Source organism: Penicillium concentricum, assembly GCF_028827145.1.
Source record: "Penicillium concentricum strain IBT 3081 chromosome Unknown utg000001l_segment0_segment0, whole genome shotgun sequence".
Lineage (NCBI taxonomy): Eukaryota > Fungi > Ascomycota > Eurotiomycetes > Eurotiales > Aspergillaceae > Penicillium > Penicillium concentricum.
This window is the reverse complement of record NW_026622754.1, coordinates 8888756-8915097: the sequence shown is the minus strand read 5'-3', so window position 1 is coordinate 8915097 and position 26342 is coordinate 8888756. Positions and strand designations below refer to the sequence as shown.

Here is a 26342-nt window from a genome sequence, read left to right as displayed (position 1 = left end):
ATGCATTTCATTTCTCTGATTGCCTTCTCCCTTACAACCGCTATAACAGCAGTCAGCGCCTACCCCATCACCGGCGAGACGGTCAACTGCCGCTCCGGTCCCGGAACAAGCCATGCGGTCGTCAAATCATACAAAAAGTCGCACGATGTCAAAGTCACCTGCCAAACCACTGGAGAATCCGTCTTCGGCAACAACATCTGGGACAAGACATCCGACGGCTGTTATGTAGCCGATTACTACGTGAAAACCGGCAGCAGCGGCTACGTGACCACCAAATGCAGCGGTGGAGGAGGTAGTGGTGGCAGCACCGGTACGGGAAAGGCCATCATTGCTGCAGCCGAGAAGAAGAAAGGCCTCCCATACGTCTGGGGCGGTGGTGGATGCAAGGGTCCCTCCGGTGGGGGCTTTGACTGCTCGGGTCTGACGCAGTATGCTATCTGCCAGGCATTGAAGAAGACGATTCCCCGTGTTGCGCAAGACCAGTATGACTCCAATATGGGCAAGCGGTATCCCCGTGCGCAGGCCAAGCCCGGTGATCTCTTGTTCTGGGCTACTGGTGGTGATTGCAAGAACAAGGTTGCACATGTTGGCATCTTTATCAATGATAAGTTGATGATTAATGCTGCTCGGACTGGCACGCCGGTTCGTGAGCAGGCTATTTGGACTTCATATGGTGGGGAGAGTATCTGTCCTTATGTTATGAGGTATGTGCCTCATTCTCTAGTTTCTGGGTTGATATACTAACTGGGATATAGATTTACTTGAGCTTTGAATATAGGGTGCCTGGTGGGTTAGGGTTGACGAGTAAGAGGCCACTGGGATAGTTAGGATCTTTTGAGTTGACCGACTTTCGATTTGTGTGGTATTTTAGATAGTCGGGATATTGAAGAAACCTGCTTTGTTTACCTCCGAATTTGGAAGGAACTATAGGAAATGTGTTGGGAAGGTGCAAGGGAACTGTCCCCTTTAGGAAGGCACGTGGGGGTATAAATCCCCCTCTCGCCCTCATCTTTCTTCCCCTTCTCTTCTTCCTCTCCCCAACCCTCTACCACCATCTCTTCGTAGCCCACCTGAGATCGCGCAGAGGGCGGTGCCTTACCTACACACAAGGATATCAACATTACCAAGTTGTTGAGGTCCATGTAGGTCCGCACCCAAATCAAATTGGGAGTTCCCGTGGACGTTCTTTGACAAGGTCATTGGCTGAGCTTTGGGGGTTCGGTAGCCATTTGACAGGTCCCACGGAATACATGGGGGTCGCATCCTCCCAAGGTCTTTCCTTATACAGCTAGTCATGTAGGGTAGTCGAACGAGGTAGAACTAATTTCCGAAATTCCATATGTGTTCTAAGAAATTCTGGTCTGTTTACATTTTCTTCAAAATCGCGAAACATCCCGCCCAAAGAACTTATTCAACGTCCACCGGAAAGCCACACGCAGTTTATTGCGCCAGCTGATGCTCATGCCGATGTACGCCATCTTCCAAATAAGTGAGGCAGTGCGTCCCTTGATACCTTCTGGCATAAAACTGTTAGAACCACGGCCAGCCTTGTGGGGTATTTGCATCAATGCCCGCTCGTCGCCAATGTACGCCATCGTGCCCAGGTCACGGAAGGAGAACGGCGGGGTCTGGGCGAGGTCATTTTTGTTCAAACGATCCGCTAGCCACTTGGACTCTTGGCTGGTAGCCTGTGCCGTCGCAGGAGGGGCACCGGTCTCTGGCATGGCGTTGTCACCCAATGCGAACACGTCCCGGAGCACAGCTGTCTGGCCGGTTTCGTTTTGCAGCTGTACCCGCAGATGTCCATCGACGAGAAGGGGACCATTCTTGGGAGCTTTCTTAAATTTCCATGATGCGTGTTCGACATCTATCGCTACAGCTGAAGAGCTCTCGATGCTATGGATCGAGTCTTTAGGGTATGCGTCGACTGAATCAAGCGATTCGGTGATGAACTTGGGCATGGCATTACCCGTTGCCCAAACACACATTCCGACGCCCATTTCACCATCTTCTTCGGTTGTAAGAGTGAGACAGCGCTTGGGATCCATATGGTACGGTGGAGCTGCACCAGGCGGGCCCCAGCGCAAGCTTTTGACATGGTGAGAGGTCTTGATATCAATACCCTCTCTCTTCATAGTCTCCATCGCATAGCGAGAAAGCGACTCGTCAAACATTGAAAGCACCTTGGGTGCAACATCGTACAACGTGATCTTCGGGAGTGCATCAAGAGTCGGATATAACGCCATCAGATCGGAGTAGATGAAGTCGCGCAGCGATGCCGCAAGCTCGATGCCAGTTGGACCAGCTCCGACAATTGCAAAGTTCAGCAGCCACTTCCGCATCTCTGGGGTAGTGAATGGCAGCACGGCTAGCTCGAAGCATTCCCGAACGCGCCGCTTGACCCTTTTCGCGTCGCCGATATCTTTGAAGAACATTGCATTCTCCCGCACTCCCGGTGTTCCAAATGTCTGACTGACGGCGCCTACGGCAATGACAAGCTTATCATAGGGTACTTCGAATGTTTCTCCCTGTTCCCATTGACGTTGTGCCTGCATCGGCTTCATATTCGTGGTCTGCGGGCCATCCTCGGTCCGTCGCTCAGTTTCAGCCGTGCGAGGGGATTCAGTGACACCGCTCTTGACGACTGTTGCTTCGCATAGAACAGTTTTCTTTTTCAGGTTAACTGCACGCGCAGCTGCTTGGATGAAGTCGACCTTGGCGCGCGGATCGCGCACGGGTTCGACGATGTTGGAGAAATCGAGAGATCCGCTGGCCGTATTGGTGAGGAGAGGAGTGAAGACGAAGTATGAGCGAGGTGAGATTATGAGAGGTGCGTAGGTCTTTTGAGAAAGCCTGCGCGAAAGTGTGTATCCACCCCAGCCGGATCCAAGAATGACGACTCGTTCTTTTTTATTATCAGACGGCTGGTTTGTGGCGGACTGTTCACCTTGTGTTGCGAGGCACCTCCGCCCTGATACATTTAGTACCGGTGCAATGCTAGAGGAAGATAGATATGTAGAGTTGGGAGGGTGAGCAAGGCAGGGGAACGAATTCCGTATACGTGGGGCCTGGCGCCGGAGAGGGAGCATCGCGCTCAATGGCCGGGTTTGCATGGCAATGCAGGACTAACTCGGTGTATCAGTAGATCCAAGGGAAAATTTTCAAAAAAATCCCATGTCAGTACCAACACCTGCTATCTAAATGCGGCATTGCTCATAACGAAGGTTTCACGGTTCACGCTTTTGCTGACACACCGATGACTTCACCCGTCGGCGGGATAAGGAAAGGAGATGCCCGGAACGGATCTTGGGCCTTCTCCACTTGGCAGGCTCCATATTGGATCGGATACTCGTGCTCCCGTGAACATGTTTGTTTGGAACTGAGAGTTGTGACTGTTCCACTCCGTATTGCTATCAAGCTCGTGGATACCCGGAACCCTTCGGAGCAGTCGGTGAGAATGGACTGCACGTGCTGTCGGAGACGATCGGGAGATTCTGGCACATGCTGTTCACATGAAACAGAAGAGTTTTGACAGATCTCTATCAGCTGTAAATTATTTTGAGGGGTGAAGAAGAGAAGAGAAATAAAGATATTATGAGTTTGAGGGGAGTGTCGTATGATGGGGTTGAGCTAGAGCTTGGCAAAATCACATGAATTATGTAAATGCAATAAGTTCCAAGGTTATCTCAAGGATCTCAGATATTCTAGCGGCTTGAAGCTTGGATGCTGGGGCCCGGATTGTTTTCTCACGTTGTCTTCCGCGGTCCAGCAGATGCCATCGTGTTTGAGGACTTGGACAACCCAACTCCGATAGCACTGCAAAAAGAGGCGCGAGTCAGAGCCTGTCCCGGTGTATGCGTCTTAATGTTATCCAAGGAAATGGCATGAGACTAAAGTGAACTTGTCCGTTCGCATCAATGATCATCATCATGTCCTGGTGCGAGATTCTGCCTTCACTTCATAGGCGGTGGACCGGGCGGTAATGAATAGCGCGGGGCTATGACACATGATGCGTGGCGTCGTGTGGCGCATACGAGTACACAGAGTGGCGCAGCCTGAGTCTGACTCAAGAGCTCGGGTTTAGGGACAAATTGCCTAATCGGGATATTCCTTCTCTCCGCTGTATACTTCCAGCCCCATCGATTCTATCTTTGTTCGCCCCTCCGAGTTTTAGGTTACTCGTAGGCTCGGAGATCATTGTATAATGCATTCTTATCACCGATATATTGCTACATTGGGACTAATTCTCGGCCCCGAGCCCTGATGGCGAATTGGCGTGAAGATGATGCACATGGCTAGGCAGGGCTATCGTACGTATACTTGCAGGATAACGGTCAACACGTCTGCCTGGTGTGTAACTATTTGTATATAAAGAGCAACCGGTTGCCTCTAGTACCAGAACAAGTGTCTTTCACTTTTCTTGCTTTACTTCTCTCGCTTTTTGATATCTAACATATCATTTTCTCTCGCAAGTTTTTATATCAATCTACTACTTCAAGATGGCTTCCATCTACGAACTCAACCAACCTCCAAATCCGTTCTGGGATTTTGTCAACGGCAACCTAGAGGACCATCCTTTCTTTGTTCCTCGCGGACATCACGGACATCGTGGACGTCGTGGATGGGATAACCTCCAGCAGAACGACAATTCCACCCGAGGTGCTCAAACAGGTGAAACTACTGAGCCCAACGGCAACATGGAGAAAGACGAAAGGTCGGCATCAGACTCTGACTCCCCAAACAGCCACCACCGTCGCTGCGACCACTGCGGAAATGGTAAAGGCAAAGGCAAAGGCCGTGGAGGTCCCGGCCACCAAGGTCCAGGCCCATTCCGTGGCAAGGACGGCAAGGGAAGGCATGGACATGGCCCTCACGCTGGGCCCTATGGCCACCATAATACCTCCAAGGGATTCTCACAAGATCCGGAAGAAGTTAGCGAAGTCGGTGAACTCTCCGAGTCAAACGCGCTCCCATCCGCCCCTAAAGAGAACATCGAACTCTCGGCATCAGACTCTGACTCTCCCAACAACCACCACCGTCACGACCACAGTGGAAAGTGCAAGAACAAGGGCCATGGAGTTCCCGGTCACCATGGGCCAGGTCCCTTCCGGGGCAAGGGTGGCAAAGGAAAACACGGCCATGGCCCTCATGCTGGGCCTTATGACTTCCACAATTACGGCCACAACCACCACCACGGTGCCAGTACTTTCGGGGGCCCTGGACGCGAGGGAAACGGTAGACATGGACATGGGCATGGACACGGCCCCCATGCTAGTCCATATAGCTTCCCCGGTGCCTTCGATTTCGGGCCCCGTGGACAGGGTCACCGCCATAAAGGAGGTCCCGGTGGCCGCGGCAGACACCATGGCGGACCTCCTTTCAGCGGTCCGTTCGATTTCCTGCGCCAGCTTGGTGCTGGACTTGGTTTCCCCATGAACACGCCTACCGCAGAGGATGTTGACTTCACGCCCTCCGTTGACGTCTTCAATACCCCTACCAAGTACATTGTGCATGTCTCACTGCCTGGAGCTAAGAAGAGCGACCTCAGCATTGACTACGATGCTGATGAGTCTGTTCTGCATCTGGCGGGTGTGGTTTATCGCCCCGGTGTCAATGAGGATATGCACCAAGCTCTTGTTATGGAAGAGCGGGGTCGACACGTTGGTGTCTTTGAGCGCGAGATTCGTCTTGGGAGTCGAGTTGCCCCGGCTTCTGTAATTGTTGATGGCATCTCGGCAAAGCTGGAGGATGGTGTCTTGAATGTTACACTGCCGAAAATTGTTCAGGATCCTGGGGTTGGGAAGACAAAGGTTTTTGTGGAGGATGGTGATTTGGAGAATGAGAAAGACGCCATGGTTGTGGACGAGGCGACTGTCACCCCAGTGGAGTCTGAAGGGAGTGACGTTGAAGATGTTGAAGCGAGAGAGTATGTTAAGGTTCATGTGCAGTGAGCACAGGTCGGATTTCTGTGATTTTAGGTTAGTTGAAGTTTTTTTGTTATGAGTTTGTGCTTGCGTCCATTGTTTAATATTTGAAATTGTTTACCATGAAATAATGAATCACCGCTCAATATCAGGCGGAATAAATACAAATTTTGCCTTCGCTGTAATAGTATTGTAGATCAAGTCCCCAAGTCCCATGCCAAAATCTATCAATATGTCGGATTTGAGGATCACTAAACAAGGTAGAACAAGGTCATTTCCCACAGACCCATCTTCTCGGCCATACCAACCACTCCCTAAAGCCGGGGTTAATCTTTATCTCAATCTCCTCCAGTAATTGAAGTGAAGTGCCTTTGATGAACCAGGTGTCATTAATAAGATGCAGCAGCACACACCAATGACTCAGTAGTACGAGAGCTGCAGGATGGAATGCTTCCAAATCATCTCGGAATTGTTTGGAAAGCGAGTATGCCCACATTAGGACCATGCCGACCTCAATGTGGGGGCCTGCGAGCTCTATCTGACGAGTCGAGTTCTCAAAGAATTTCAATGCGCGCTTGTAGTCTGCTCTGTAATCGACGGGACGTGGCAATTCATCCGAGGCGCTCAAATTCTGCTGCGACTGGGGAAGTGTATGAGGGAATGGATAATCATCAATAAACCGGTGGAGCCGTGATATCCGAACCTGGATGTCGGGAGGAAGTAGAGATTGCTGTATGGTCGCTGGGCTAAAACAGGGTCAGTTGTTTCGGTTCGACCATTACCATGTCCCCAGATGTGGAATTGCGAGAACTCAAAAGCTCACCTTCCAATGAGCATTTCACTGTCAAGCCAGACGCAGTTAGCAAGCGGTGCGAGCTGGGTTCTTCGAAGAGAGTGTAGCCATGGCTCCATAAGAGTCTGCAATCCCTGGACGACGGAAAAGAGCTCCACCATATTCGATATGGGAGCTGGCCAACGATCCTCGCCCAGTCGGATCGGCGAAGCACAGACATATACCATGATCATAGAAGCAAAGCAAAAAACAGGTTGCCAGTTGCTAGGGTCGACTGGAGAGGAAATGAGCTCCCGAAACTCTTTTAGCCCAGCTGCCTGGTGGTAGGCGGAGGCCTTGATGTTCTTTTCTTTCTGGGTTGGGAAAAGAGAGGCGCGGTGCAGAGCTGACAGAGCCAGTAGTCCGTGCATCAAGTATTTGTTGGAATATGCCTCCACGGGGAGAACAACGCGCCAGACATGCCGTGCATCTTCGCGGATTGTCAGAGTGTTGCATGCCACGGTGCAGTAATGGTGCATGAGTTCAAGATCTGACGCCCAGTCATCCGAATTTAAGGCCGGAATTTCGTCTGCCGAGTCGGAGAGAAATTGTAGTAGACGAGACCTACTCTCTGGCTTGGGCTTGGCGTCACCCAGAGCTGCCGGGTTCCCGGCAGGGGTTGCCGGGTATGACTCCGTGTTCAACGGCGAAGGCACATAAGACGACGCCAATGACTCTGACCGAGTAGCGGGACTCTCAGCGGGAGTTGATATGCCACGATCAACGTAGGAACATTGAATGGCGTGTTTGGTACAGTTCGTACATGGATATTGCTCATCGCACTGTCCCGGTTAGAAAAACCTCAAGCCGGTGGGAGATTCCGCGCACCTTTAGTCTTCGTGCCTTACATTGTGGACAGCCATTTCGTGACTTCCGATGTGTTCTTCTTGGGCCCATTATTAAAGGGGTATATCAGATCAAGAGAAATCAAGCTATTCGAGTGCGGATACGGGGTTACGGGCAAACGAATACGGAAACGGAGACGGAAACGAATTCGCCGAAAAGCCTCTTCAGCCCCCACATCGCGTCAAAGCTGCTCAAAAGCCAAGACGTTTCCCCAAAGGATAAGAATAACGCTCGAATCAATGCATTCAATTAGAAGGTCGCCTAAATTTATAGTGGATCGCGGAGGAAGTCTGTTTCGGGTTCAAAGCTATGGGCTATGGTAGCGATGTTTTGTTGCCCAGCCGATTGCTGTTGCCCAGTTTAATATAAATCTCATCTTGACCCCAATCAGCTCAAATGAATTCACTTTCTTCAAACATTCATTTAATCTCATCGCAATATGGCTGAACAGCATAATATCTACGGGTACAACCCCTCTCTTCCTGCCGCTATCATCTTTATCATTCTCTTCAGCGTCACGACCGCTTACCATGGCTATCAACTCACAAAGTCAAGATGCTGGTACTTCATTCCCTTCGTGATTGGCGGAATCTGTATGTTACCTGCGCAATCTACTTGTTTGACTTTGTAAAAGCATTACTGACTCTCAACTCATGCAGTCCAGGTTCTCGGATACATCTGTCGAGCTGCATCGCATGATAACTTCTATGGAATCCCCCTATATGCAATGCAGACTTTGTTTATCCTGCTCGCCCCGCCGCTGTACGCAGCATCAATCTACATGGTCCTCGGGCGAACAGTGACCTATCTCCACGCCGAGCACCTGAGCCTGGTGCCAGTGAAGTGGATGACAAAGATCTTCGTGGGAGGAGATGTGTTCTCGTTTCTCTTACAGTGCTCTGGTAAGTAAAATCCATGTCATTATCAGGCAGCAGGCAAGCCATGGACTGAGAACATAAACTCTAACCTACATCTCATCTTAGGCGGTGGCCTCATGGCTACAGCAGGCTCCATGCGTGAAACCGGCTCGAACATCACAATCGGCGGTTTGGTCGTCCAGCTTCTCTTCTTCGGCTTCTTTGTGGTTGTTACAACGGTCTTCCACTTCCGCATCTCGCGTCAGCCAACCTCCAAATCTCAGGCAGATCGCGACCAAACCCGCAGTGACGGCTTCAAACAGCGCAATTGGTTCACTATTCTGATCGGGCTGTACATTGTCAGCTTTTTGATTCTGGTCCGGTCTGTGTTCCGCTTGGTTGAATACAAAGAGGGTTACAATGGGTACACAATGACGCATGAGGTTTTCATGTACATCTTCGACGGCGTCCTGATGTTGATCGCCATGGCTGTGATGAATGTGTACCACCCCGCTGAGATCATCGGGGATGGGAAAGGTGGGAGTCAGGAGTATTCGGGCGGAATGCAGCTTGAATAGACACCAATTTTTATGAGTGCCAGAGCTGGCGCATCTACTTAATCAGAAGATATTCAATTTTCCTCCAGTCCTTCTTCAATTCTTATCAAAAGTTCAATTACTTTTAGCATTATATAGAGACGGGTATATCCAACTTTTGCCCAAAGATCGAAACAGCAAAACAAGGACAAAATGACAAACTATAAGACAGAATATCGAATTATTAGATGCCATAAATCATATCATCGTGATCTGTAGTCCTGACTTGACCGCAGATCGTAACTTCTCCGCACAATGCCATTGCCTAATCCACCGACATATAAATCAGGTCGCCTCGACACCCCCGTGCCGCGTGAAGAAACAGGTAACAGACTACCACCATATGCGACGTCGATGCTCCTGCGCATCCGCGATAAGCTTATAATTTTCTCCATCTCCAAAGCCTGGAGCGTTTCGTCGCCCCGTTCACTCTTTGCAAGCACCTTCTCCCGGCTAGATCGCCAGCGTCGGCTGCCCACGCGGAAGAAGCCACCAATATCGTCAACCGTGAGAGCGAGCCAGACAAGTGGGATGGAGATTGCAAAGCCGATACCAAAGGTAAATTTTGCCACATAACCAAGACTTAAGTTTTCGAATTCTTTCAAGTTGATCGTGAAGATGGAGGCGATAAACGACAGCGGCAGGAAGATGATAGTGACAATGGTGAAGACCATAATTGTCTTTCCCTGGCGGGCTGTACCAGCAGCCTGGTCACGGGCAAAGCGTGCTTCAAAAGCATTGGCGTGTTTCTGTTTGAGATCAAGCAGATCCGTGATGGAGTGGTAGATGCGCTCGGCCTGTTTATCCATGCGGTCAATGTCCTTCAGGTGCATATCGATCATGCGCTGCTGGTCTTTAAATCGTTTCTTGACCTCGAATTGTGACCGATGCTGGCCTTGATAGGTCTCACAGATGACTTCTTGGAAGTCAAGCAGTACGTTATTCTGGTGCTCCAGTACGGTCCGGATCATGTTCAGCTCGTCTCGGATGTCCTTTGTCTCAGCTAGGAGGTTGGTCTCCTGTCCTATATCCAGAAGCCGGTCGACGAAAAGTGGCTGACCGTCCTCGTCGCAGTAGTTGCTGCTTTGATCGTCTTCTATCCCATTGCCGGATTTTGGCGGAGAGCTGAAGGAGCCATTCAGCTTCCGGTGGCTTTTCAGCCAGTCTGATGCCTGCCCGGAGGCGTGGTTGAATTGGTTAAAAAGCACGGTCTCTTTGTCCGTAGCTATACCGATGGATGACTCGAACATATCTAAGAACTGGTATTCCTCGTCGCCTAAGCGGTGTCGATCGAAGACTCCCGAGCATCGATTTGTGATTATCATGGCTAGATCATACACGGATCTGACAGGGTCTCGAGTTTTGGAATTGATATCCTCGATAATCCCATCTAGCACGTTAAGCGGATCATTCTTGGGCTGATCCCATCTCTGTGGGAAGGCTGTTACAATCAGATTCGTGCCTAGAACCCACATCCACAGTTGGTCAACCATGAATATCTTGGGGTCTGCCCCCATTCCGGGGCTTTTTGTTTGGTACCGGTACACGACTTGATCCTGGTCACGGCTCTTGGTATCGATGTTTGGGTAAAAAAACTGGTCCAGTGTTCGGCGGACATGGAGGGAGGTCGTTGAGGATGATAGATGGGCGTCGATGAGCAATACGTCTCTTGTACGCGTTCGCTTCATCCCATTGGATACAAACTCTAGCGTTTCTGCTCGTGAGATTGCATCCTGCATCTTCTGTCTGCGCTCCGTGGTCTCAAAGTGTAGATACGGCATGAACACGCAGACATTACATGCAGAAACCAGAGGGTGAGGATCTTTACAAAAGGTTGATGAAGACAGAGGTGATGACCTCGCCTGCTTCTCACTCTGTCCCCATGGTGACTTCCCTTTCGTCTCGGGCTGCTTGGGGGTTCCCGGTGCGCTGCCCGACTTGCCACGCTTTGGATTGTTCTTGCCCTTTTTTCCATGTGTCCCTGCCCCTTCATCGGGGAAATAAGAATCCACCTTGTCAGGTTTGTTTCCTGTGCCTTTCTGCTTGCGGGCAGTGTTGTCCATGGTCTTCGTGTGCCCTTGATCAGAGACAGGCTCCTCCGAAGTCTCCTCTTCATATCGCCGCAGCATTGTCCGCGGTGTATTCTGACACAGTGGCCGCATAAAGTGCGAGTGAGTCCTTTGACCCCGATGTTGATAGTTGAAAGACTTCTCCAGCCCCTTAAACCCATCAACATCATGGGCCCCCTCCTCAATGAAAGACTTGGTGAGCAAAGCTTCCACCCACGCCATATTATTCGCCGGCAAGTGAATCCACCGGAAATCGGTCCCACGACTATCAGCCGGCACAGTGGTAACAGCCTGTTTCCTAGGATTTTCCTGGTCCCTTCCATAAAGCAAATTAAACACTGACATGCGCTTAACCCGATTCTCATTATGAAAGTTTCCAAAATCAACAACAGTAGCATCGAACGCGGCACAAGCCTCCTTAACATCATCAGAAAGACTCTCGACATTGTTAAACGGCGCAAGCAACAGCACAATATCTTTGCGCTTGAACTGCGCCGCACGCAGAAATGGCGTACTGCCAAAATTATCTCTAACCCTCCGCTTCAGATCCGGCCTCTCAAGAAGACACTTCACAACCTCGCTATGACCACCCTGGGCAGCAAGATGCAGCGGCGTAATTCCATTTAAAAGCTGTGCATTGATATGTGCGCCTTCGCTTACCAGAATCCGCACAATATCCTCACACCCCTTATCACAAGCATTGTGAAGCGGCGTCCAGCCACCATCACTAGCCGCATTAACAGCTGCCTTGTGCGCAAGCAGCAGTTGCACGATATCCACACGGTCATGAGCCGTAGCAACATGCAACGCGGTCTTGCCACGCAACTCAACAGCATCGACCTCCGCGGGGTTCTGCGCCTCCCCATCCACCTCACCAGTCCTCGTCAGCAACATCTCCGCCAACCTCCAATTTCCCGACGCACAGGCCCAATGTAACGGCGTCCGTCCAAGCTCATCCTGCCCCCCACGTCCATCAAGATGACACTTCGTCTTCAGCAACAACCTCACAACCTCATCCCCCCACCCCCACCGACAAGCCTTATCAGCAGCAAGGTTATGCAACGCATTCCGGCGACGCATATCCCGCTTGCTGACATCCGCGCCGCGCATAATGAGCAAATGCAGGATATCAGCGTGATTCTTCCATGCGGCAGTCATGAGGGCCGTGCGACCCTCTTTATCAGCGGAGTCTGGGCTGGCACCGTGGTCTAGGAGGAGACGGACAATCTCGTAGTGGTCGCGCTCTACGGCGCGGAGGAGTGGTGAGGCGCGGTTTGAGGGGACATCTGTTTTTGCGCCGAGGGTGAGGAGGCATTCCGTTGCGGCGACGCATGCTCGTTCTGCGCTGCGCATTAATCCAATGCGGAGGAAGTTGTCGGTTAATTGGTTGTGCTCTTGGGCGAGGGCTATTGTTTTTTTGAGGGAGTCGACGTCGTTTGATTCTGCGGCGCGCAGGAGTCGCGGTTCGAGGCGCTCATGGCTGTCGCTCGTTACGCTGGAGCGGGAGGGCGGCATAGTGGGTAGAGTTAAGGTTGAGACGATGACGGGATTGCGATGATTAGAGTATATACGGTTGCGTATAAGGCGTCATTAATGCATTGTGGGCGGTACTTTTGGGGTTATCGAGGTTCTTTGACTTTTTTTCCTTTCCCCCAGTAGGATAAACAAAGGACTTGGGGATGGAAGTTGGGAGAAGTTGGACAAGGCCGGACTTGAATCAAGCTCAAGCGACAGCAGATGGCCCTTTTCCTGGTCTGGAAGAGATCTGCGGTCGTGAAGGTCCTTTCATTAGCTCAAAATCCCATGGGGATTCTGCAACCGACGGCGATAAAGGGAAAGAGGCTGTGTGGCTGATCCCTCTCGTATTTCCTGCTTTAGTGGGTTTGGCCTCGGCATATGCATGGTTTCGCGATTTGATTGGATATTTTGAAAGAGACATTTGTGTACGGAGTAAAAGTCTCAAATGTTATACATGCAAAAGTTGGTTTCGCAAATTAAGCCTTCCCGCTTTCTGTCTGCCGTTAACCTATAAAACCGAGGAGAAAATATCTAGAAAGACACCTAAACAGAATATCTGAGAAGACCACTGAAAATACCACTAGAAAGACATCAATGACTTGGAAGGCCATGAGGCTCAACTATAGTGTAAACAAGAAAATTAGGACCTTGGTAACTCGAGCTCGAACCATGGATCCAGGACAACTCAATGACCTACTATAGATATACAATCTACGCAAAAGAAATAAACTACTGAAATGTACAGATATTAGAATCTATGTTTCTATCCTCAAACTACAGGGGAATCCAAAGAGAAAAGCAGAAAAATTAAAATGACAAGGTGAAAAAGAAAAGCCCCTCCTCCGGACATGTTGATGCCGATATGCTGATAATTATGATGTACTTCTTCATGCCCCATGAATTAAAAAGTTGTTGCTTTTTGTTTCCGCTTCCCTGTGCACCGGTCCAGCCCAGTAATTCGTCACACAATGCGCCTATCAACAGAAAAATGAAACGGTCAAGAGTATGGAAAGTCAGAGTGACAAAACAAGTTTGTATTCTGAGTATGCAAGCCGTATCGTAGTGCCATGGAATCTAATCATAAAGAAAAGACACAAGACAATGGTATTTAGTGCTTCTTCTTGTCCTTCTTCGGGACTTCCTTGAGAATATCGTCGAAACTCATGTTCGGGTTGAATCGACTAATCGGACGTGTGGGAGGCTCGATGGGAGCAATGCCCGCAGGAAGGGGCAAGGCTTCCAATCCAGGGTAGAATGAGTGGCGATGCTCAGAACGCTGGGCAGCGGCAGGCGAGCGGGTTCGTGGAATGGCTGGAGGGGGCGGGGTGAGCCCACCGGGGACCATCATCGGGTTCGGGTAAGGCTCGGAAGAAGATCCAGCCGACGATTGATGGCCCGGGTAAGGTGATGATATAGAGGACTCCTCGTCGTCGTATGTAGCGTCTTCCACCATAGGTGGATCAAGAAGAAATCCCGCCTCCGCCCACTGCTCGGCGACTTGCCAGCAATGACTGCGGCGGTATACGCCTTCCACTCCGTTGATGACTACATCAGACGGCAAGCTAACAACACCAGCACCGCCTGCAACTCCGAACCAGCTGCGAGCAGTCTTGGTGTCGTTGTGAATCCAGGGAGCACCGCCACGTGGGGCAATGCAAAGGAAATACTCCACGCCATCGTTGAAGTGAACATCAGGGACATCCACCACCAGCATGGGGAGAGCTTGGATCACGGCGTATAGGAAGATCCACTGGCCACATCGGAGGTCGGTAATGTCATTCACATTCTTGCCGTGCGCGGAGCGACGCTCGAATTGCATGAAGCTCTCAATGAAAGGAGTGGGCCGCATGGCCTCCCGGGTATAGGATCCCATCAGGACAGCGTTGATGTCGGAGTTCTTGAGCTTCTTGACGCTCTGCTTGGCCTCCTTCTTGGCGTCGAGCGGTTTCCGGTGCAAGGGCTGCAGCGAAGGCAACTGGGGAATATCGAATGGAATAGGAGGAAGCACTGGTGGGGTGCTGCGGTCATACTCGGAGAGAACCTGTCGCAAAGCACGAACGGTCATTTGCTTTGGATCAGACGAATCTACTGAGTCACTGCCCGCGCCCGAGATATCAATTGTACGCGTCGTCAGGGACGTGCGGTCCACCATCAAATCGTATAGATCGGTGAAGTCATGGTACAAATCCAAGAGGAGAAGACGGTTAAGTCCGTTCTCCTCAAACTCGTTCTTCTTCGACCGAGCCTTGGGCGGCCACGAGCCGTACTTCTGTCGGTAGTATTGGATTGTAAAGCGGCGGAACTCTTGAAATCCAGTCTTCCAGTTCTTGAAGCGCACCACTTTGCTTTCCTCCGAGGTAGTCGAGTTGGCGATACCCGAGAATACAGAGGGGAAATCGAAGTCTTCGAGCTTGCCGTAAAGACCGCGCAGACGGGTGTCGAGATCGATGAACGCGCGCTCCATGCGTTTCTGCGTGATAGGGTGAATGAAGGTATATTTAGGGCTCCGCAGTTGCTTAAGCTCATCGAGCTTTCCAACACCATGGACAAAGCCCTCGACATACAGCGGATAGTAGCGCAGACGTTCACCCAAGACGATAGCCTCGATCGTCTTCTCCCTGCTTCGACGGACATCTGCAAGGCGCAATTCTTCACAGTAGTTGCTGAAACTGGAGGTGGCAGTTTCACCAAAGTTGGACGCGTCCAAGTTGGAGAACTCGAAACGGGCCAAAAGGACCGCCACATCCATGAAAATAGAGAAAAGAGTAGATGATTTGGGAGAGGCAATCAAAGACTGGCCGAGCAGGAATGCGAAAAGGTTGCGGAACAAAAGAAGAGTCTCTATGTCCTCTGGCGTGAGTCTCGCTTGCGGGTTGGACACATCGCAGTTGAGCGGAATGGGGAGATAAAGATGAAGTTCCTGCACTTCCTCGGGTGTATCTTCGAATGCCATTCTTTGGCTTCCCGCGCTGTCGTTGTCATTGTCGTTTTCGGGCTGACCGTCCAACGGCGACATGGGCGGAGACACTGGGTTGAGTGATAATGATCGGGTTTGCTGCTCGAGGCCGCTCTTGCCATCGGTGCCGCGGGCTAGATAGGTGAGGGAGGGGGACTCGGCAAATATGGTGGAATCGACCTTGAACGATGGGGCGCGTCCGGTATTCTGGGGGAACATATACACATAAGTGTCACCTTGTTCGTTCCACAGTTCCTGGATCTGAAAAGTAACAAAAAAAAATAAACGATTAACTTGAAAAGTACCTCAAAACGGAACTAGGTTGTATGCATACCTGCTCTCCTCTTGACAATGGCGTCAGATCATAAACAACCTTCTGGTCTAGCCCGGCGATCCAAGCAGCCGGGAGCATGGGTGTTGGTCGCTTATCGATTGAGCTGGCGCGCGAACGGCCTGGCATCCAACTTCTGCGCTTCGACGGTGTGCTGGGGCGGGAATCCGGAGTCGATCCGGGGATAGTTAACCCTGCAGAGCTGGAGGGCCTGCTCATATCACGACCTCTGCTCTGCGGCCGGCCAACGGGCGAACTGGGAGTGCTGTTGGCCAAATCTTGGTTCACCGCCAGCAGTGAAGGAGGCGGAGGTAGGCTCTCCATATCGAGGTTATCGGGCATGGTTCGGGGCTCCGAGAAGGTGGGATTGGGGGTCGAGACATGGCGAGTGGGTTTTGAGCTACTCCGGCGTCGGTTGTCGTTGTTTTCTGAGTTCAAAACTGGCGAAGACACGGTTGAGGATGAGTCCCGATCTTTGGATCCCAGGGAAAACAGGGACGAGATCCGCTTCGCCGACTTAACGGGAGCCGACAACATGTTGATAAATATGCTGTGAGGATAAGTTGGGAAGACCCGGTAAAGAAGGTCACTCCCGCATGGGAATTGTCAGGTGAGGGGAGGTTTAGGGGGGCGGAATGGATCGGCAGGAGGGATTGGAAGAATGACAGGGAAACTTGTCTGACCTCACAGCTAGGGAATGAGGCTAAGCTGAACGAAAAAAAAAATCAGGACAGAGAATTAGGGGGGGAGAGAAGTTCACTTAAAAATAAATAATATCGGAGCCTTGATTTTATACAATATATTACAATACATTGATATATAATACAAGAAAATAATGGCAACATTCGATGCCAATAATAGAACTACATGTAAGAACCTTGTAAGTTCCCTGGTGCATGTCTTGGATGTGGACCCATTAAAATACAAAGATGATCATTTATATACAATTCCTTTGTATAAGATATAAGAAGAAACCTGGAAAAGATATACATATGTATATATAGGATAACAATTGCTGGAACATAGGAAGTAGAAATTAACTTACATCTCTCACACCAGCATTTCCGATCACCCAATTATAGTTCGTATATAAAACACGATCAGGCTACTAAATAGGGATACAAGTGCATACCTGGTATCAAAGCTTTTTATGACATGGCTCGATATATATTCTAAGGTTGACTTAATAGAACTTAATATATACAACTTAATTCCATATAGATCTCTCATATAATACAAATGTTGCCAATTCTCGTGTTCCTGTACCTGTTAACCCCCTGAACCATTCACTTCCCGATCTCGGATGCATCGGTGCCCACCTCGTCACATAAAGTCAAGCTCTTGAGCATTAACCTATTTTCAGCCTATACATAAGCACATATTATTTTTTTTATCTAGATATCTATTGATATACTCGTCATGACCCTCACCGTTTCTCCCGACCAGCCCATTGACCTCCAAATCGGCTGGCCTAACCCTGCGCTGCTCCCCGCCCCCAACCTCCGTCACTCCGCCACGGCCGTACTATCCAATCCCTCAATCGCAAACCCAGCCCTGCTCTACGGCCCCGATGAAGGATACGAGCCACTGCGCATACACATAGCCGCATGGCTGAGCGATTTCTACCAGCCGCGCGAGCCCGTCTCATCGCAGCGCATTTGCATCACCGGCGGGGCTAGCCAGAACCTAGCATGTGTGCTGCAAACCTTCACAGACCCGGTCTACACGCGAAATGTATGGATGGTCGCACCGACGTATCACCTGGCTGCGCGGGTTATGGATGACGCCGGGTTCGCCGGGCGTCTACGGGGAGTCCCCGAAGATGATGAGGGCGTCGATATTGCGGTGCTGGAGAGCGGGTTACGCGCTGCGGAAGATATCGCTCTGCGCGCTGGGAATACTGAGCCGGTACGATAATCCTACGCCTATGATCAGTCCGAGCTGACACGCCCGTCACCGTGCCATGCCACTGTGCCATCGTCTATTGAGTCCCGGGCTGACATTGCCCCTCTTTCCCTGCAGAAACTGAAACCGCCCAGGGCCTGGCGCAAAATCTACAAGCACGTTATCTACGCCGTGCCGACTTTTGCGAATCCCTCTGGGAAGATCATGTCGCTGCGTAGACGTGAGGCGCTTGTTCGTCTCGCCCGTCAGTACGATGCGCTGATCGTTACGGATGATGTGTACGATTTCCTTCAGTGGTCGCCGAAGCCGGAAGGGGAGAAGAAATTCGGCAACCGCGCATGTGTTCCGCGCATTGTTGACGTGGACCGTTACTTGGACGGCGGTCCACAGGATGAATGGGGACACGCACTAAGCAACGGCAGTTTCAGCAAGCTGATCGGGCCTGGGGCTCGCACCGGCTGGGCGGAAGCGTCGGAAAAGGTTGCTTATGGATTATCACAAACGTATGGGGCACCGGGATGACTTGACCCTTTCTCGGATACGGAATTGCAGACTAACCCGATATTACAGAGGCTCTTCCCGATCGGGCGGCGCTCCTTCCCATTTATGCGCCGCTATCATTGACCAGCTGTTCCCCACAGGCATCCATAACCACATCCGCGACGTCCTCCAACCGAAATACGCCGAGCGCTATCATACCTTGTTATCAGCAATCCACGAGCATCTCGTCCCGTTGGGCGTCACAGTCCCAGCACCTGCCGCCGCAGCTGGAGGCTACTTCATGTGGATTGGTCTACCAGCGCCGTTACTCGCCGCCGACGTAGTCCAGCGAGCGCAGAGCGAAGAAAATCTGCGTTTGTGTGCGGGTGATCTGTTCCAGGTGCCGGACCCTCAGGTGACTGAGGAGAGGTTTACGGATCATCTGCGTTTGTGTTTTGCGTGGGAAGAGCCACGACACTTGACCGAGGGAATGCGTAGGCTAGCGCGTGTTCTCCACCGTATCATTCGTACCCAGGTCTAGGTACGGAGTATTGATGCGTTGGATGTGGACGCCACATCGTAGCCACGCCAGCTGTTCCAGAGCACGGTCCGTACCGTGTCCACTATGGACGCGTGGCGTATAACAAGATTTAAGAAAATTTAAGTAGAAAATTAAACGTAGCCTTGCCAGCTCATACAAGCCGAAGTTGGATACTGTACAAGTGTACGTGAGGCTCTGCGTCGGGTATTGTACAGACCTTTTGAGTTGGGCGCTTCCAAGGGTTATTTTTGGAACCTGGATCAGTTAAAAGGCGAACATCGCCAGGGCAGCCTTTAGAGGCCTACAATTCTCTCCAGGGGCAATAAGGGCAATAAGACGCGAGACAGAAGGGCAAGCCAATCCCGAAGTCTCCTCAGGTTTCCTCAGGGGGTTGAGTGGGGGCAAAGCTTGGCCTTCACACTTTTCTCCTTCTCTCTCTTTTAACCCTTAAGTTGGGGAATTCCAGAGTGACTTGGGGTTATGGCTTTGACTTCTTGTCCTCCGTCATTAGGAATCCTTCAAACCCCCCGGAATGTTCATCCATAACAACACTGCTGACCTTGGCACACTTGGCCTGACAATACTCGGGGGATATACACATTGACTCGATACGTCGAGTCTGGTTTGTGCTACATGTGTGCATTACACATGCTTTTAAAAGCAATTCGCGTTTGATCAAACGTGACAAATCTAGGGAATCGCGGGCTATCATCGGCACTATTTAATGTATAGTATTCAATAGCAAAGGGGGACCCACCCCGGGTCAAGGGCATAGTGATACGCGCTTGCAATGCTCCCTAACAGCCCAGATGACTGGAATGGATGATCCAGCATACCCTGTTTAGGGATGAATCTAGTTATATAGCGCGTAGACCCCGTACCTTGTTTATTTCAACTGTTCTGTTTCTCCATAGAATTGAAAATTGCCTATCACTCTAGGCAATACAATTCGAAACATTGTCCGGCGCTATCTAAAGTTCAACCTGCAACACCGATCTCCTTCAGCGTTTCAACTTCGGACTATCACGTTTCAAGCTTCAGGATCAACAGCTTCTGGTTCCTGATTGGTGGGTTGGTGGTGCACTTCAGGGCTGTGTTGTGTGTGATTGGTTGAAGGGGAAGTGTGCAAACGCCTTTCTTATAGGTATGATTCTCATCTCTATTGTGTCCTATTTCCTACCCTTTTCTTCTTTCTTTTCTATTCATCTCATTCATTCTCTTCGTTTCTTTGGGCTATTGTTTTCCTTTCTTTGGGAAAGTGCATCTGAAGATTGACTCTTTAAATCTTCTCTGCATATCGCTGCTGGTTAAGCGCTGGACTCGATTCTTATTTCCATTTCTCCACTGGTTGCTGAACTATCTTCATTCTCTAGTCCTTTTTTTTTTTAAGACATTTTCTACGCTGCTGGTCCAGCGTTACTCATTTTCAACATGGCCGTTCTACAGACCTCCATCGCGATCTTTGTCGCCCATCTCATCCTTTTGCTCGGTTTGCCAGCCGCTTTGGTCGCAGCTGTACCAGTCGCCGTCCCAGTTTCTCCGGTCACTAACGTGTTGGCAACAACCGAAAAGAGAGCTGCCTCAAGCTACTGGGTCGCCAATGTTGAGCGTCAGGGTATCGTCCCCTTCGCTAAGACGCCCGACTACAAGATCTTCCGAAATGTAAAGGACTATGGTGCCAAGGGTCAGTCATTCGTCCAAACTCTATACCCTCGGACAGCCTGCTGACTATATCATAGGTGATGGCTCCACCGACGACACTGCCGCTATCAACAAGGCTATGTCTTCTGGAGGCCGTTGTGGCAAGGGCTGTGATTCCTCTACCACCACTCCTGCTATCGTCTACTTTCCGCCTGGTACCTATGTTGTCTCAAAGCCTATCACCCAGTACTACTACACTCAGATTGTCGGTGATGCTGTCGAGCTGCCCGTCATTAAGGCTTCACCCAAGTTCGCCGGTATGGCTGTGATTGACTCCGATCCCTACGAGGACAACGGCGACAATTGGTTCACCAACCAGAACAACTTCTTCCGCGCCATTCGTGACTTGGTCATTGATCTGAGAGGCATGCCCGCTGGCTCCGGTGCTGGTATCCACTGGCAGGTCGGCCAGGCTACGAGCTTGCAAAACATTCGCTTCGAGATGGTCAAGGGTGGTGGTCAAGCCAACAAGCAGCAGGGTATCTTTATGGACAACGGATCTGGTGGTTTCATGTCCGACTTGACTTTCAACGGCGGTAACTACGGCATGTTCCTCGGTAACCAACAGTTCACCACCCGCAACTTGATCTTCAACGACTGCCAGACTGCCATCTACATGAACTGGAACTGGGCGTGGACTTTCAAGTCGGTCAAGATCAACAACTGCGAGGTTGGTCTGAATATGTCCACCTCACCTTCCAATCAGACTGTTGGCTCTGTCTTGATGCTGGACAGCAAGCTCACCAACACCCCCATTGGTATCGTGACTGCCTGGACGCAGAAGAGCATCCCCGTTGGTGGTGGTGATCTCATTTTGGATAACGTGGACTTCTCTGGCTCCAAGGTTGCCGTGGCTGGTGTCAATGGCAATACTATCCTGGCAGGTGGATCTGTCATCGACAACTGGGTCCAGGGTAACACTTACACCCCGTCTAAGACTATCAACAAGCGTGCCAGCGAGGCTCAACCTCAGGTGGTAACGGTGGTCGAGACCGTTACGGAGACTATTCATGTCTGTGGCGCTTCCCATGGCCTTCCCAGCGCCAGCCTTGCCGGTGGCGAGGTTCCTGCCCCTGCAAAGACTGCATCAGCTGGATCTGCTGCCGCTCCTTCGCCTGCCCCAGGTGCTGGTACCAGCAGCGATACCGATCGCTCCCCTAAGCTTTCTTCTCCCGCCGACGTCGCCGAGCCTACTCCCGCAGCTGCTCCTTCCAGTGAGCACCCTGTCAATTCCGCGGCGTCTGGTCATTCTTCACCCTCTAGTGTGGCCTCTGCCCACCAACCTGCTGTACCTGTGACCTCGAGTGCTGCATCCGCTCAAAGCACTGGTAGCGGCTCTCAAGTTAGCCAGGGCCCCGAGTCTGGCAGTGATAGCAGCACTGGCACTTGCGGTGCCGCACACGCCGTTGCCTCTGCCCGCACACAGAGCACTATGAAGACTTCTTCCAAGCCTGCCAGCCTGCTCAAGGGGGGTGCCATCTTTGAACGCTCGAAGCCTCTTTACGAGAACCTTGCAGCCTCCTCCTTTATCAGCGTTAAGTCGGCCGGCGCCAAGGGTGACGGAACTACTGACGACACTGCGGCCATCCAAAAGATCTTTGACAGCTACAAGGATGGTCAGGTCATCTACTTTGATCACGGTGCCTATGTCATAACCTCCACCATCAAGGTTCCCAAGGATATCAAGATCACTGGTGAGATCTGGCCCATGCTCATGGCACACGGCCCCAAGTTCGCCAACCAAGATAAACCTGTTCCGGTCTTCCAGGTCGGTCAAAAGGGTGACATTGGCTCTGTCGAGATGAGCGACCTTATCATCACCACCAAGGGTCCCGCCGCTGGAGCTATCCTTATGGAGTGGAACGTTGCTGGTTCTTCCCAAGGTTCCGCTGGCATGTGGGATGTTCACTTCCGCATCGGTGGCGCCGCTGGTACCGAGCTGCAGAGTGACACTTGCCCCAAGACCCCCAAGGAGAAGACCACCCCCAAGAAGGAGTGCATGGCCGCCTTCATGCTCCTGCACATCACCAAAAAGGGTAGTGCGTACCTCGAGAACACCTGGTTCTGGACCGCCGATCACGAGCTGGATCTCAAGGATCACAACCAGATCAATGTGTATACCGGCCGTGGTGTGCTCATCGAGTCGCAAAACCCCGTCTGGCTGTGGGGTACCTCCTCGGAGCACCACCAGCTGTACAACTACCAGGTCTCCAGTGCCAAGAACGTCTTCATGGGACTGATCCAGACCGAGACTCCGTACTACCAGTCGAACCCGAATTCACTGACTCCCTTCACCCCACAAAAGTCTTGGAACGACCCCGACTTCTCAAACTGCACGACAAACTCCTGCCGCAAAGCCTGGGGTCTGCGTGTTCTCGGCTCCGAGGATGTCTTCGTCTACGGCGCCGGTCTCTACAGCTTCTTCGAGAACTACGCCCAATCCTGCCTCAACTCCGAGGACTGTCAGGAGAACATGGTTGAGGTCGACTGCTCCGATGTCAAGCTGTACGGTCTCAGCACCAAGGCCGCTGTCAACATGGTCACCTCGTCCAATGGCAAAGCTCTGGTCCCTGGAAAACCAAACAAGAGCAACTATTGCTCCACCATCGCGCTCTTTGAACAGTCTGCTTAGATTATTCTTTTTTTCCCCCTGAAATCATTCTTATTATCCCTGTTCTCATTCATTGTTGTAAACAATACCACTACTTTTTTTTGTACCTTCCCCACCATTGTATGAGATCCAGTCTCCCTTTTCTTTTCTACCTTCCTGTCCCTATGTTCGTCCTAGACACTTCTTTCTCTCAAATTGTCGTCGTGCGGGATTTGCATTTACACGGTCTTCTCAGTTCTGCTTGATACCACCGAACTCGGCTTTTTTCATGAATGAGATCATTAGTAGACTTTCTCTTCATTTCTGTGATTGATGCGATGATATACAATGCCATGGAACCTACCTTGTGATCTATGCGCTGTAGCTCAAAATTCTCGAAACACGGTGGAAAAAGACAACCTGGGAGCATGGAGAGTCCGATCCAGTGAGCTTATGTTCTTCGTATAAACCCGATGCTATAGGATATATATAACGGGTAGATCGTGAAAATCCCCTTCGGAACCCGAAGCCATGTGGGTCTGATATGCCTAAATTCCCGAGTCGGTGCACCTCGAATTCCTTTTATACATAAAGCAGTAGGATTTCCAATGAGTGTTCAAGACTCGGTGTTGGAAGTCAAGAGAGCGATGTCCACGGAGCACTCTGTAGAGATTGTGACCAAATAGGAAAAAGAAAGGAAATGGGGCCAAGAACACTGAGGGTATCATGAGCACTAAGATCCTTGGAGATTGGTATACGGGAATGTTATTCGCCCGATTCAATCCTTTGCGTCTGATTCAATCGAATCAACGTAAGCTGTGGCTTATTCACGACAAGGTCTATCCCCAATCTCTTGAAGATCCCCCAAAAAAGAAAAAACGCTGAAGAACTTAAGCAACACCATCTTCATCTTAATCATGTTTCTGACTCCCTCGACAGAGATGCAGACGTAGTCGCATCACCAAAATCACACGAAGAATACCAACAAACCCCAACCACTTCCATTTCGAACTTCATGCGACCCCTGTGCAGCATCGAAGGTGCGCTGCACCAAAGAGCAGCACGGCTGTTCCCGCTGCGCTCGAAATGGCCTAAAATGCGTGTACGGGCGATCGCGACGAAAGGGTAAACCACCTTCCAACAAGACTACCGCCTATCCGCTCCATTCTTTGTCTCAAGTCCCGGTATCTCCTCCAGCTCCAACGCAAGCTCCACTATCTTGGCCCACAGGGCCGAATCGCCACCAACCCAACTATAACTACAGCTGTCCTTGGTATCAGTCTTCAACAGTCCCATCGGCCAATTATTCGACACAATGGGAAAGGAACACACCAAATAGCTCGACTCCCAGCTTGAATCCATATCAATGACTACCGAACGAGGATTCAGGAACCTCGCATTCAAGGCCGGGATTTTCTTGGTCTATGGTCGGGTTAGATCCTATGGTGACCGATGGTGACGATCTCGGTTCCCTCCCATCGCATGTCCACGGAGAACACGACCATTCCAATTATAATGAGATGGGGAAGGTGGACGACGATGACGGAGATGAACAGGGCGACGAACGGTCAGAGGACTCGGAAGATGAACGGGAACCTTGTATGGACGCTCTCTTCGCTGTATCAGTTCGTTCAGTCGGACTGTGTGTGAATGCGAATGGACACGCAACCAACGATACTCAATCTCGCAGCATGCGAAAACCACCAACCCGGGAGGAGGAACATGCAAACGATGTTATGTTCTGCACGACTCGAACTGCCACAGAGACTGTTTCTCAATTATTAAATTGCATCGGCAGATCCTGCACACAGGATCCTTCAATGCTCCTGGTTCTCGGATCTGTTCTTTTGAAAGTCCTGAGCTGCTACGAAGCTCTGTACGAATCTGAGATTGGCAGGCTAGTCGTGTCAAACACTCCGCTGCCGAATGGTTGCGAAGACATGAGCTCACGACGACATCATTCGGATAGCAGCCAGTCTGGGGATCAGCACTCTACAGCACCCTCGCAACCGTCTGAAAGTACGAAATATACTGTCCCGTTGACTATTCCATTGACGACTGGCGTTTTCAATCTATCCCGTGCCACGGAGACAAAAGTGAAGGCCCAGCTACTGCTTTGCGAGGTGCAGACTTTATCTCAGGTGTGTCAGGCTCTCTATCGTCGAGTATAATCTGCTGAGATTATGGGTGACAAGAATCTGGGTGGACAGTCGAATACACGTTTACTACGAAATTTGGGCGAGTTGCAGCGTGCACTGACTGTGGTGTGTACACAGGTGCCATCACGGGGATAGAATGTCCATACGTTATGTGTGTGTACCTACAGAGCTAGATTAGGACATAAATGTCACATTAGAACAAGGATCCATACAATATAGATGATATTGAAGCTTACAATGTGATGTGCAGTGTAGACAGTAATGGCAGGGAATGTTGTTTTGGTTGTCGAGGAGACAAGGGGATGTCTCCACTATACTGGTGTAAATGTTTACATGTTACTAGGGAACTTGACACAGAGTATGTTTTGAAATGTGAATCCTTTATTGTACTAGATAATGACTTGCTTGGTTTCACCATCAAGGCTACTTATCCTGAACACCACGTAAAGGCGCAAGTCTTGCTCAGGTGTTGCACACAGGACCCGTGCAACTGGGGTTTGGGAAGAATGGGGGCAAAGGGATAGTGGAGTGGGGGCTACGCTACGAAACGCCCGATGGTCGATGGAGTACCCAAGAAAGTACGGTCAGTTATCCACAGAGGTTGTAGGGGGACTGTGTCCGGGCCACAACATGCTTCGTGCCTTTAGAGGGACTGTGTCCCTCTAGTGTCAGACTAACCTGGGCCGCGGCAAAGATCCATGTGGGGAGTTGAAGAAAGAAAAAAAGAAGAAAGAAAGTGGGAAAGGGCAGGTATTTATATTTTGGCGACTGAAGGTAAATGGGGGAAAGGTAGGTGACGAGTTTTGATATTTAAGGAAGGCACCCGGTACTTAAAAGGGAAGGCACCTCCTAGTTGAGCATCGGAGACTTCAAAGGAAAGCACCCTACGCAGGCTCATCTTGAATATGTCTATTATTGACAGCAGGAAGGGATTTCTAGGCCCAATATAAGACTCGGCAACCTCAAGGGACTGAACCACTTAGCTGTCGTATAGCTCGGGCAGTCAGCTTGAGATTGGCCAACCACTGCTTTACCTA

The 26342-nt window shown here is 50.7% G+C and overlaps 10 protein-coding genes across 10 annotated transcripts; 6 read left to right on the top strand and 4 right to left on the bottom strand.

Annotated features, from left to right (window-relative positions):
* N7517_003448 (C40 family peptidase) lies at positions 1-765 on the top strand (the record flags this gene model as incomplete). Its single annotated transcript, XM_056721178.1, has 2 exons — positions 1-704; positions 756-765. 2 exons carry the CDS (start codon positions 1-3, stop codon positions 763-765), a joined length of 714 nt encoding a protein of 237 aa, XP_056585313.1.
* A 611-nt stretch (positions 766-1376) lies between these two features.
* N7517_003447 (putative pyridine nucleotide-disulfide oxidoreductase) lies at positions 1377-3113 on the bottom strand (the record flags this gene model as incomplete). Its single annotated transcript, XM_056721177.1, has 1 exon — positions 1377-3113. One exon carries the CDS (start codon positions 3111-3113, stop codon positions 1377-1379), a length of 1737 nt encoding a protein of 578 aa, XP_056585312.1.
* A 1386-nt stretch (positions 3114-4499) lies between these two features.
* On the top strand, positions 4500-5951 carry N7517_003446 (Hsp20/alpha crystallin family protein; the record flags this gene model as incomplete). Its single annotated transcript, XM_056721176.1, has 1 exon — positions 4500-5951. The coding sequence occupies one exon, from the start codon at positions 4500-4502 to the stop codon at positions 5949-5951; it is 1452 nt and encodes a 483-aa protein (XP_056585311.1).
* Positions 5952-6195: 244 nt separating this feature from the next.
* On the bottom strand, positions 6196-7653 carry N7517_003445 (Zn(II)2Cys6 transcription factor; the record flags this gene model as incomplete). Its single annotated transcript, XM_056721175.1, has 3 exons — positions 6196-6670; positions 6748-7538; positions 7585-7653. The coding sequence occupies 3 exons, from the start codon at positions 7651-7653 to the stop codon at positions 6196-6198; spliced, it is 1335 nt and encodes a 444-aa protein (XP_056585310.1).
* Positions 7654-8041: 388 nt separating this feature from the next.
* N7517_003444 (RTA1 domain-containing protein) lies at positions 8042-9037 on the top strand (the record flags this gene model as incomplete). Its single annotated transcript, XM_056721174.1, has 3 exons — positions 8042-8195; positions 8262-8504; positions 8586-9037. 3 exons carry the CDS (start codon positions 8042-8044, stop codon positions 9035-9037), a joined length of 849 nt encoding a protein of 282 aa, XP_056585309.1.
* Positions 9038-9258: 221 nt separating this feature from the next.
* Positions 9259-12639, bottom strand: N7517_003443 (ankyrin repeat protein; the record flags this gene model as incomplete). Its single annotated transcript, XM_056721173.1, has 1 exon — positions 9259-12639. One exon carries the CDS (start codon positions 12637-12639, stop codon positions 9259-9261), a length of 3381 nt encoding a protein of 1126 aa, XP_056585308.1.
* A 1111-nt stretch (positions 12640-13750) lies between these two features.
* On the bottom strand, positions 13751-16466 carry N7517_003442 (uncharacterized protein; the record flags this gene model as incomplete). Its single annotated transcript, XM_056721172.1, has 2 exons — positions 13751-15859; positions 15933-16466. 2 exons carry the CDS (start codon positions 16464-16466, stop codon positions 13751-13753), a joined length of 2643 nt encoding a protein of 880 aa, XP_056585307.1.
* An 882-nt stretch (positions 16467-17348) lies between these two features.
* Positions 17349-18855, top strand: N7517_003441 (aminotransferase-like domain-containing protein; the record flags this gene model as incomplete). The annotated part of the gene is made up of 3 exons (XM_056721171.1): positions 17349-17837; positions 17865-18337; positions 18405-18855. 3 exons carry the CDS (start codon positions 17349-17351, stop codon positions 18853-18855), a joined length of 1413 nt encoding a protein of 470 aa, XP_056585306.1.
* A 1431-nt stretch (positions 18856-20286) lies between these two features.
* Positions 20287-23188, top strand: N7517_003440 (glycoside hydrolase family 55 protein; the record flags this gene model as incomplete). The annotated part of the gene is made up of 2 exons (XM_056721170.1): positions 20287-20539; positions 20595-23188. 2 exons carry the CDS (start codon positions 20287-20289, stop codon positions 23186-23188), a joined length of 2847 nt encoding a protein of 948 aa, XP_056585305.1.
* A 1400-nt stretch (positions 23189-24588) lies between these two features.
* Positions 24589-25317, top strand: N7517_003439 (Ribosomal protein L10e/L16; the record flags this gene model as incomplete). The annotated part of the gene is made up of 1 exon (XM_056721169.1): positions 24589-25317. One exon carries the CDS (start codon positions 24589-24591, stop codon positions 25315-25317), a length of 729 nt encoding a protein of 242 aa, XP_056585304.1.
* Positions 25318-26342: the final 1025 nt, after the last annotated feature.